General features: G+C 32.2%; 3 protein-coding genes and 1 non-coding gene across 6 annotated transcripts in view; 2 read left to right on the forward strand and 2 right to left on the reverse strand.

Moving 5' to 3' along the window:
- Positions 1–4124, forward strand: part of LOC117227629 (uncharacterized) — a 54900-nt gene extending 50776 nt beyond the window's left edge. For both annotated transcript variants that reach the window (XM_076523321.1, XM_076523322.1), the window contains one exon: positions 14–4124. In XM_076523321.1, the coding sequence (XP_076379436.1) occupies positions 14–168 (155 nt within the window). In that variant the 3' untranslated portion in view covers positions 169–4124. The remainder of the gene's footprint in view (positions 1–13) is intronic.
- On the reverse strand, positions 4108–10161 carry LOC117227286 (leucine-rich melanocyte differentiation-associated protein). 2 transcript variants are annotated; one of them, XM_076523332.1, is made up of 4 exons: positions 9846–10125; positions 9518–9745; positions 5036–5411; positions 4108–4505 (listed from the first exon to the last, which is right to left on the reverse strand). In XM_076523332.1, exons 1-4 carry the CDS (start codon positions 9903–9905, stop codon positions 4426–4428), a joined length of 744 nt encoding a protein of 247 aa, XP_076379447.1. In that variant the 5' UTR covers positions 9906–10125; the 3' UTR covers positions 4108–4425. The 2 variants fall into 2 exon arrangements, with proteins under 2 accessions (XP_076379447.1, XP_076379445.1); XM_076523330.1 differs by lacking the exon at positions 4108–4505 and adding an exon at positions 4704–4948 and having other exon boundaries at positions 9846–10161.
- Positions 10031–10102, forward strand: TRNAP-AGG (transfer RNA proline (anticodon AGG)). Its single transcript has one exon. It is a non-coding gene; the product is annotated as a tRNA-Pro (tRNA).
- A 102-nt stretch (positions 10162–10263) lies between the features above and the next one.
- On the reverse strand, positions 10264–11828 carry LOC117227285 (non-homologous end-joining factor 1). The gene is made up of 4 exons (XM_033482405.2): positions 11475–11828; positions 11045–11363; positions 10808–10964; positions 10264–10729 (listed from the first exon to the last, which is right to left on the reverse strand). Exons 1-4 carry the CDS (start codon positions 11658–11660, stop codon positions 10495–10497), a joined length of 897 nt encoding a protein of 298 aa, XP_033338296.2. The 5' UTR covers positions 11661–11828; the 3' UTR covers positions 10264–10494.
- Between the last annotated feature and the right edge of the window lie 319 nt (positions 11829–12147).

Consider the following 12147-nt stretch of genomic DNA (forward strand, 5'->3'; position numbering starts at 1 on the left):
ATGCAATTTTTAGGGAAACATTATGGAAAGCCGGTAGATTGGATGGACGCCACTGGTCGCGAGCTTTCGCTATGGCAAAGCATGATCGAGAGACCCAATTTCTGGGTAGAGGGTGCTGTCACACTAAGGCCAAATCTGCACAACCATGGGAAGAACAACGGCACTTAGACATCTCGATGATTTCCACCATGTTTCAGCGACAGTATGATTCGCGTATCAATGGAATTACAAACGATTCGGCCTAGGCTAACCGAACTGTACATACGTGGCCTGTATTAATGCGGCAAACGGTGAATAGATCGAAATGTGATTCTCGGAGAATGGAAATTAGTGCCTTTTGGGAGCATCGTATCCTGTCCAGGACACAGTCTGAAATTTCTAATGATCGTCCGCCGTTGACGATAACATTTCGCAACACGATCGTTACCAATATTGGCGCACTGCCGCCAGGTACTTACCTAATTTAAATTTACGAATACGATCGAATCTTAATTTTTCAGTTAGTGTTTTACGTTCACGTCGAGTTTAATTTGTACATGATATCGTAAACCGTACTAGTTCTACTGTAGTTCTTATTTCATAAGTGTCTTGTTCTCACGTTTTAAGTTTCTTTATGTGAAGAGCTACACGATATACAGAGTATTAAAGACACATATCTAGTACTTATATGGTACATGGAACACATTATATTGAGCAACAAAAAATTTGATAAACATAGAAGCAACATAAAGAATTAAATTGTCCCGTGTTCCTTACTTGGTATCATCCATCTTTTATTTGCAGGTTTGTAACAAATGGTTTACTAGTAATTTTCGTGGTACACTTAGGTGAATCACCTTGCATAAAAAAAAGTTTGTTATCTAAGATTCTTTCATTTAGTATGATCTGTCCTGTACCGCATAAGTACTGAATGATTCTTTTTAACGACCTGTAATACTTATTATTACTTCGTGTCTTTCACGTTCTTTCGTGTCGTTCTCTAATTACTTATTCTACCCTCGGTGTCTATGTCCCATTTCTGCAAAGTACGAGAACGCTAATTAGATAAAGAACGATCGATTTCGATGAACGTTGAGGTTGACGCGCAGAATCGTGCAATATGTTGAAGGTAACGCAGGTACACTTACTTCGTCCTCCTCCGATAAGTTTGATGATAGTAGACGATTGCGAGACAATTCTTCATGGGCATCCGTCCAACCGTGAGACGAGATGACCAATCGAGTATTTACGGTACATGAGCATTCTTCGTGGCCAAGCGTGTATTAATCACGAAAAACAGAAAAGATGGGAAGAGGTAATTAATGCCACTGCGTTCCAAATATTCACTTCTCAAGGATTGACAATATGACGATTGATTTTCGTTTCTACAGTACTACTCTCCCCTGGCAAAAATTATTCGATCAAACGGATCAAATGTCTATCGTTGTAATTATTCATATCTTCAATGTAAAAAATGTGATTGAGAATTTATTTCATTTTTGGTAAAACATTTCATTGATATTTTTCTGAAATATTATTTATACATTTAAAATACTACTTTCCACTTCTAATACACGCTCAAATAATGCGTTTAACAATATTTGTTTCCAGGGTTAGTTTGCAAAGTGAATCACCTGACTTTCAAACTTAAAATATGTCAGTTGTTTTTTATTGACTTAGGAAAATGTCTAGGGAAAACTACGTTTTTTTCAAAGATGCAAATATTGAAATAAATATTTTTTCTCAAGGTAATGTTCTCAGAAATTTCAACCATATAAAATATGTTGTTCTTGCTATAACCTTAGATATTAATATAAATTAACTTCTTGACCATTTTTTGCATCATTAAAAATAACAAAAAGCTTTTAGTATGAAATATTAGATAATTCACTGTGTATGTTTTATTCTTCTTTCTTTCTCTTTATTTTTATTTCCTTGTTCCGTTCCTATTTGTGTGCATGTTTGTCATCTACCAACTCTGTCTATGTATACTATTATTTATGGAACAGAGGTAGAGATGTTTATTAAATTTAAATGATTTAAATCGAATATAATACAGAAAGGGAGTGGAACATGGTTAATGAACATGAAAGAAGATGTAACATTTGGAACGTGGTGGCCATTGTGGACACTTTCCTTTCTTGGAGAGAAAGATGCTTCCAGTGTTGTACAATACTCTGAACATTTTTTCTTGCGTCGAACATTGCCAAGTGAATGGAATGGTATATTTAAGAAATTAAATATGACCAATTCCCAGTACTTAACCATGTATCCATATAAATGTTATATTTATACATTCTGGTAGAATTAATAAGAGTATAGTAGCAACAGAGCTCGGAACAAGCTTCTGTCAATGCTGGAACTCTGAAGAGATCGGTATCTTATGTACAGGCAGTTCTCAGTTTTGAAGTAAGATCAGTGAAAACCATTTTTAATAATTTCAAAAATACAAACATATAAATACAACAAACAATGATTAAGTGATTTTCATTACCTTGTATATAGTCATTGAATGTTTCACTTTCCGATTCAACTACATAAAAGGATCGTAATTGGTTTGTTCACTCTGTTAAACCTTTCTCGTCGATATCCGGTATTTACACGTCAGCTGTATTTATCTTTGAAATGGCTGAAAAACTATTGTTCGATTTATGGTTTTATTTTTCTATGTAATTGTCACTAATTTGACATTTTGACAAGGTAGAAAAGTGATACTAAGCCTTATATTTTTTGATATAATAAAAAAGTTGTTAGCAATGGTCTAAAAGTTTCTCTCTGATAAACGAGAACACACATACTTTGTAAATTATAAATAATTACATATTCTCCAGGCAATGATACAAGTAATTCTCTTAAAACTTGAGACTTTCCTCATGAATTAGTAAAGCAAATGTAATACGATAGGAAATTTGTAAATCTTGCTACTAAACTGTTTCATACTTAAATTCCTACACTTCCAAATTCAATTTCGCTAAGTATCTAATTCTTCAGGATTGAACGTAATCGAGCACTGCCTGTATTTTTCATAAGTAGACGAATCAGATGTAAAACACTGATGCACGAGGAATCTTTGTAATTCGAGTATTCGAGCATTTTGTATAAAGTGAATCAGAAAGTTGATGTACTTAACGAATTTGGTATTTTATACTTCACCAATCACGCAGTTGGTCAAGTCTTTAGTATTTGGCGATAACGCATAATTATATGATATAATCACACTCTCATTTGGATTTATTTTGACTAAGACATTCAAGAGATCCAATTAATTTCATGGTTCATAATAACTTTTCTGAGCTGCCAGTTAATTACTCGTGTCGGATTCGATAAGAAAATCAACGTAACTCAATCGAGCATAATCCAAAATGTATTTAACAAAAACAGTCGAATGGGGGCCCAAACAGATCCAAAGATTGCTATCTATGTCTATACAATCGAGAGGAACGTCTACCTTCTTGGCGTTTAAACTGTAAAATTCATTCCAAATACAGGGTTAACAAAATCGAAACTACAAACTGCCTTCGATGCACGTTCACGCGAGATGTTTACACGACGGGTTGGAACGTGTGGCTACACATTAGGATACTTTGAAACGTGCATTCAATGTGAGGTTAATTATCTGTTCAGTGGACGCGGTCAACGAAAGCCAGAGATTGTTCTTCGTGCATTAAGGACCAATATAACACTAAATTAACAGTAAAAGTCAATAGCAAGGAGAGGAAGCCTGTTAACACATTGCGGCCCACTATTACTTATAAGCATCCCTTTTACTGCTTAGATTTTGCATCCAGCGTTTCAAACGCATCATTGGACGACTTAGCTTCCGGATAATATTGGAGGTAGTTTTATTGAGTGCAGTAACGGGATACAATTATAAATATGAGCAACTGCCTAAATCGAACTAAACAATATCAGAGATGTTTGTAGACAGATTTTACCGAAATTTTTCTATATAAATTCGCGTACACGAACCATAATGTGTAAAAATTCAAGTTGCGCATCTGCCCATCTCTGTTTCCAAACACCAAACGCTTGGAACAATGTGTGACGCTCCTTTAAGATATGTTAGGAAATACATAGAATTAAATGCCTACTTACAATATGTCTCATACATCGTTGTACATGATAATAAAAATTTTATACGTTTATTTATTTTGAATTATGCTTTAATATGTAAGTACATACGTATATTATATCATACAAAAAGAATAACAATGTATAAAAACGTAACGAACGATTATAAAGTAATAAGTCAAACACACGCGAGATCAGGCACGTAGATCGGAGCTGAATATATCGTACACTACATATAAAAATAAGATACAATTTGTGCTACAGCTTTACATGGTAGTCACTCTACACATTCCTAACTGCTGTTTTTATGATTTATTAGAAACACACGACGGTAACTTACTTACGAAGGTAGCTTTTGACTCGTTAGGCTCACGTTCAAAGATCGTTGTTGGAGATAAATCGATTTCCTTCGGAATTTTTGCCAGAGTATCGATATTTACATTTTCCAAAAGCACCTGAAAAAAATATGATTTGTGATATATAATATTTATTCATGTCTGACATTTTTAGACAGCCAGAAATCAACATTTTAGCTACCAGAAATCTGTAAATTGACCTTTCAATGGTTGTGCTATATTTAAAAAGAACCTTATATTATATCACTTAACATGACTTGGTAAGTTTCGAATAAAATTGGTTACGATAGTGAACGATTTATTACAAATAAACAATTATTTATTTATTTCTAAAAATTTAATAACGTTACATGTAAACTTAAAGCTTTTTTATAAATTGTTGCAGGAAAATAATCCTGATTCGCAAGGTTGGGAAAGTCCAACAATGTTGGCAAAGTTGGTAAGTAAATACTCTACATATACTAAATCCTTTTTTATTTTACCCAAATTTTTATTTGTAAGGGTAAAAGTCACGATCTCTTCATTTCTTCTTAAAAATCCTTCTAAGGAAACATTTAGCACATTTTTATAATAAATCAATGATTACATACTTCGAAACCTGTTTAATTAAACATAATTAAAACTGATACCTTTATGGTCATCGGGATCTCGAATCGATGTTGGAAGAGGAGTGTAATGTATGTTGAAAAATATATCATCGATCTCATCGATTGAGTTTGATACGAATTTTGGCGATAATTCAGGGCCAAATTTCACAGTTTTCGAGTATTTGCCACGAATTTCCGCATCGATTTTCTCTTCACGTGTTACTGGACGTGAATCGAGAAATCGTAAACTCGAAGGCAACAAATATATAGCGTATAATCTGTATCGGTTGTAATCTGCTTCCTCTGTGGTTGGATTGGTCAATTGATCAGGACATCCTGGATTACCTAACAGACTCACGTACACCAGATTCGGGCAACATTCCCGTATTCTCTTTAATACTCCATCTATGTGAGATATCTAAACGTAGGAAAAAATAACAGTAAAAATAATGTCTAAAATGACTACAGAACTGTTGTCTAATTCTACGTAACTAAGTCATCTAAGTAAGTCGCATTAATTTTCTGAATCATTTTTCACACTATGTACATGTTATTTATGTGTATGTATATCCTAGATTAGCCATCTTTAAGACGATTTACTGATTTATTACGTCAGACGTTCGTAAAAAAATATGCCATTTGATTAACCACATTTAATTATCATACATTTTGTTATTCTTCGAAATAGCACAAGCATTAATGATACAATTCCAAGTCCAAATTTGTCGATACATTTTTCAGTTTTTCTTTACTTACTTTTTATAAGCGAAAAATATATTTATGCATATTTTCACTTTTTACTCTTTCTTTATTCATAATTAATTCTAAGCATTGTTCTCTATTTATAAAATATACTTATAAAATACAGTGCTATGTACAGAAATTCATCCGTAATTAACTTGATTAATTATATTATTAAAAAAAGGATATCATAATTATTATATCAATATAAAATCTGCACAGTTGTAGAACACATACATACATGTGTAATTTGTTCCTTGGTTGTATTTATTTTTAGAAAAATCGTCAAAAAAATGTAAAAACTTGTTAAAATAGAAGTTATATAAAAACAAATATAATAAAAAATTATAATAAATAAAAGTTTTAGTTTTTTCATTTTAAGCTGGGAATTTTACATAATTACATGAAGGTTACTTATCGAAATCATTTTTCCAAATGTATTCGGGCTTAAACACAAAACATTAGAATTTAAGTAATGTATTTATTCTTTTATATACTTATATAATTTAAAAAGAAATTCAGCCGATTGCATGGGCACCGCAATTTCTGAAGAATACGAAAAGGTTAATAACATCGCTATCAAAAATAATTATCTATGCTAATATCTCGTCTGTAACTATAGATTGGCAAAATTGCATCTTATTTGCGTAATTTATCTTAATTTTGTTTAGTAGTGTGCTACAACATATGTATAATGCCACTTGTTCAGACGATGCACTCTTGTGGACGTGTTGAATCCCGTATCGCTAATAAATTGACCACCAATTTAGTTTTAGGTAATTGAATCCGATCGGTGGTTGCACGTACAATTATTTTATGATTGTATGTTTCTCGACTGCTGGAGGAAGGTTGTTCCGAATGATGGACTATTTCCGAATAATTACTAATATAAGAGTTCATGAGACGGTATGACGTGACTCTTCACTCGTACCGATCGCAAGACCTACTTTTGGTAAGAGTGTAATTCCGTAAAAATTTTTTAATTTTTGTAAGTTATATTAAAACTAGAAGATTATACATACTGTTATAGATATATGATAAATTCTTTATCGCACTCCATAATAACTTACTGATGAATAATTTAAATTGAAAATTTGCTAATATTTATCTCATGTCTCGTGAATGATAAAAATGTTTTTTTCATTGTGTGTGAGTTAAAAGACGCGAATAGATGTCCTGAATTTCTTATGAATTTGACAGTACGCATTTGTGTCAAATATCAAGCCATCTATTGTTGCATATCATACGTATTTAGCATCAACGTCTTGTCCATGCAAAATACAGGCCAAATTACATCTGCCACATAAATGCAACTGACCTGCCCTCTTCAAACGGTATGTTTCGCTACAAGTTCTGCAAAGATTTCCCATTGTTTGGCATCTGGTGCCAAATATCAAGCAGAGTTTCCTTTTACTGGAGCCTTGGCACCAAATTCACATAAATTTCCTCGTAAAGTACACTACCAAACGTTTTATATGTATGTATTTGATCGAAGCAGACTTGGCTGATTGGGTTTGTAAATATAAATTATAAAGAAGTATACAGTTCCGGACAAATGTACTCGGACAAATGATTTTTCTTTCTTTTTATGGATAAGTCACGATATTGATATAAAATTAACTTAGCAGTTTATAAAGGTCAGGTTATATAAACCAATTTAACAAATTGTAACGTAAAATGTATATTTTGTACAATAAAGAAAAAATTGATTGACAAAAGTATTCGGACAGAACTTAAATCTTGAGAAAATTATAAAATTAACACATATTGTTGGTGAAAATAAAAAATATGTAGTACAATAACCATTAGAAACAATAACTGCTTGCATTATTTTAAGCATAGATTTCAAAAGATTATTTATTGTAACAGGAGTAATGTTTTGCCATTTTTGGCAAAGAGTGTAGTACAATTCACAAGTATTTCGAAATTTTTCATTTTTTATGCTTAGTTTTAAGTGTTCTCAAAGATGTTTGATTGGATTTAGATCCAGACTTTGCGATGGCCACTCAAGAACGTTCACACTATTAGCATTGATCTAATGTTTCACGGCATGAGAAGCGTGCTTCAGGTTATTATCATGTTGAAATATTCAATCTTCGTCTATGATTTCAGTTGCATGAGATAACATTTCTGTCTCTAATATTTCTATATACAGCTCCTTCTTCATATACCTTTAATTTGTCGCAAAGGACCAACACCATGACTGGAGAAGCATCCCTAAACCATAATGTTCTGCCACCATGTTTTACTGTTGAAATTTAATAACGCACGTTGAATCTTTTACATATTGGTTGACCTACCCACTGAATTCCATCAGATTCAAATAATTTAAATTTGCTTTCATCGCTGAAAAGCAAATTTGACCAGTCTTTTATTGACCAATGAAGGTGTTCTTTAGCAAAGAACAATGGTTTCTTCACTCCATGTCATCCATGTAATCCGATAGACACTAGACAACGTCGTACTGTACATACACTAATGTCCAACTTGTCAGTTTCGATTAAGCTTTTATGAATCTCTACTGCAGTCCTCCTGGGGTCAGCAACTGATAGGCGTCATATTTTCCTGTCCTGTCTAATTGAGGTTTCTTTCGGTCGGCCGGACTTGGATTTATCGTCTAAATGTCCTCGTTCTTGAAATCGCTTCTGTATGCAGTACATAGTTTGTTTTGCGATGTCAAAATGACGAGAAACATCAAATATGGATTCACCGTTTTGTAAAGCGGTGAATAAAAAAATTTATAACTCGTTCCTTTAGACATTTCGGTAAGCTTTGTCCTTGTACCATCTTCGTAAGAATAAAACATACATAAATGACATATATAAATGAAACATACATAATTACATACATAAATGAAACGTCCGAATACTTTTGTCCTATCTAATTTGAATAAAACCTACCTTATGTGCAGTATAGAGCAAATATCTACGTGTTACTTTCACACGAGTTAGCGTTCGACTAATAGCAAACAAAACGCGGAGTGGCTTCTTCCTAACAATAATATCGCAACATGGGAAAACAAAAACATGTTTGACCGAATAGATATGTCCGGTACTGTATGTGTATATAAATTTTTGAAAAAAATTTTTTAAAATTTCATTTGCTGATCGATTGATTTAACGATTTTTTGGCGTATACACGATTGAATCTTATCGGTGATCTGTGGTTCACACTATGAATGTTCACACAAACTTTAAATTTCACACTTCACTATATAAATGTATATATAACACAAAAGGAAAAAAGAACAAAAATATTATGTTCATTTAATGTAACCTTAATTTAATAAATGTCTTCCTCGTCACTACGCAGTACAATCAAACGAGAACGTTTTTTCGGTTGAACGATATCACCTTCATTTTCTCAACCTTCTTCATTCAGATTTTCTGCACCTTCTAAACCTCTTTAAAAAAATCTGTAATTTTGGTTTGTTTGTTGGTTCTTACAAAGTCATTGCAAATTTCATGGTATGAATATGCAGCTCTCTTTTGAATTTTCGGCTTTTTTCAGCGGAAGGATATATATTTGTATGTGTACTCTTAAGTATATATTAATATACTCTTATAATTATATTTTCAAGCAAATGCACTATAGTTCATTGTTCCTTCCCGTCATTATTTTAAGATAATTTAGTTTTTATATATGTTAAACAAAAATCATGTTATCCAGTACTGTAGAAGTAGAGTGTCATGCAAAGATTTTCGCAAAAAACGTATTAGAGCGAAACTGTATTGTAGGAGGGCTATCTGTATTCAAAATAAAATAAACAAAAAAAATACAAACCTTGTTGTTATTCAGACTGAGTGTAGTCAATGTTGGCATTCGAGGTAGTGTTTTCAGATCTCGGAGTTTGTTGTTATCCAGTATCAACACCTGTAGCCTTTCGAAGTGTTTGACAGCAGTGATTGAGGTTAGCTCGTTGTAGGAAAGGTCTAAGCTCGTGCAATCGTAACCGACGACTCCTACCAAGCCCTCAGGAATCTTTTCTGCGCGTTGACCCGTGTAACATGCCTAAGATGTTGATAAAAATGCGTGATAAAACATGTTATAAAACGGCCGCCTACGATACAAACATTTCTCATATATTTTAACGAAGCTATACGTCAATTACCCGTTCACATCGCACAGTCAACGCGCTCCTGTTGAAGTCTTGCTGTTTTCGTTCCGCCATTTTCCATACACGTTACCATATAATGAAGAAAATTATCATAAAACAATAAGAATGATAACGCTTTCGATAGGCAATTAAGTCGCCATTACATAAGATATCTCCTGACTAGAAAACTTGAGTATCGTGGCTCGTTGGTCTAGGGGTATGATTCTCGCTTAGGGTGCGAGAGGTCCCGGGTTCAAATCCCGGACGAGCCCAACTTTTTTTATTAATGATAACATTTACAATGTTATCCGCTAATATATACTTTTTTGACAGTTTTCTTAATTTTTCTTGATACAAATAATTATTACGTTTAGCACAGTTCATAGATGATCAAGGACAAAATTAAAAAGGATAAAATGATAAATAAATGAAGTATTTTAGTAAAGTGAAGTAAATTAAACTATCATTTTTTGTAAACTATATACATGCATATATATTTTATACTTCAAATTGATAAATATGTAATTTCATACAAATTCATTGTAATTTATGCAAATTGTACGTAATAGAGAATACATACTTTCTGAATTTAGAATATGGTATACGCATTCATTTTTGCATACAATTAAATTCTAATTTTACATTCATTAATCCTCGCATAATTTTACGATATAAAATTCTTTAATCCTTTACTTAACTTTTTAATAGGTTTCTTGTGCATCACATTTATAGTTCTCATTTTAGTGTTATGTACATCTTTCTGACTTGTGCCTCTTGATTTTGTGGACGTTGCAGTTAGAACTCTTCTTAAAATATCTTGTTTAGAACCATTGTTATGCTTGTTTATAGGATTAAGTGAAGTCTGTCCTGTTTGTTCAATCTTATTCCCATTAGTATCACTGTAAAAAACAATAGCACAATTGAATTACAATCACCGTTATAAGCTCCTTGAAAATATGATGTTTTTATTTTAGCACCTTGCAGATTTTGTAACTGCCTCACTCTCTTTCTGCAAATTAAGTTTGTTGTAAAAATTCTCACTTTCTTGAAACACATTTATATAAGTGTTCATACTGGGAACTGGAATAATCATCTTTAATTGTTCTTCTTTAAAAACTTCCGTCTGAATATTTTCTGTAGTGGTAAATGAACTATTAGATTTGACATTACAATGAAGGAAAATAGAAATACTTCTTATGATAAAGAATACTTACTTCTTGTTAATTCAACACCTTCAGCTCTGTATTCAGCAATTTCCTTATCCTTCTTTTTTATTAAATCTAATATAATTTTGTGCCGACGATTTAATTCCATAAATGATATACACAGAGGTTTGGTTATAATTTCCCAAAGCTTTTGCTGTGTTCCTTTTGATAGATTCAAAATAAATTTCATCGACCCTCTGTCTATTTGAATCCGTAATTTTATTTGTTCGACAGAAGCTTCGTCAATATATGTGTGTAAATTATTCAAAATACTTGCCACAATATCTTTATAATTAAGGGCATCAACATTTAGAAGTGGATTTAGATCCTGTGTTGAAAAAAAAGAACAAGATTTTAAGATTATAAAATTGTTACACTAAGTATTTGTAAACAATACCAGATCACTAATTAAAGAATAAATATGCATGCGATTAATTACCTTACATCTTTTTAAAATGACCTCATCTGTCAATATCTCCATCCATATTTCAATAAAATTAGTTAAAAAAACTTCGATTCTATTATTCTTCTCTGTAACAGAAATCATATAAACATTGTCACCTATGTTAACCTCATTCCATTTTCTTTCTTGTGTAAATTGATTAGCAGTCACTTCTTCTGTCATTTTTATTTTCCAAATACTTAATTAATACATAACATAAGTTATAAATGTTGCAAAGATGTAATTAAATCGACGGATTTAATTTAATTACGCAATCATATCATATGAATCATTTCTCATGTGAAATATCTCACATTCTCATGTTCTGTTAGAACAGTTCTGAACGCTCAAAATCAGTGGTTTTCTTGCGCCCTCTACTGAAATAAAACAGTTATAGAGGTACTACTGAATATATACTCGATTCTCACTAAGAAATCAAAATTTTTGAAATATCGGTAACAATGTGTGCGACATGGTAATGGTAATAGGACTTTAGAACTCCAGAGCCATTAATTATTAAAATATTTACACATTTGTGTAAATAAAAACAAAAGTACGCAATTATAAAACGTGATATACTCTCTTCCGAATCAAAACATGACCTCCAGAGAAAAAGAACTACAGCTACATTGGAATCTTACACTACGGATAATTAGAAATCTATTATAAA

This window comes from Megalopta genalis, chromosome 6 (assembly GCF_051020955.1).
Source record: "Megalopta genalis isolate 19385.01 chromosome 6, iyMegGena1_principal, whole genome shotgun sequence".
NCBI classification, from domain to species: domain Eukaryota; kingdom Metazoa; phylum Arthropoda; class Insecta; order Hymenoptera; family Halictidae; genus Megalopta; species Megalopta genalis.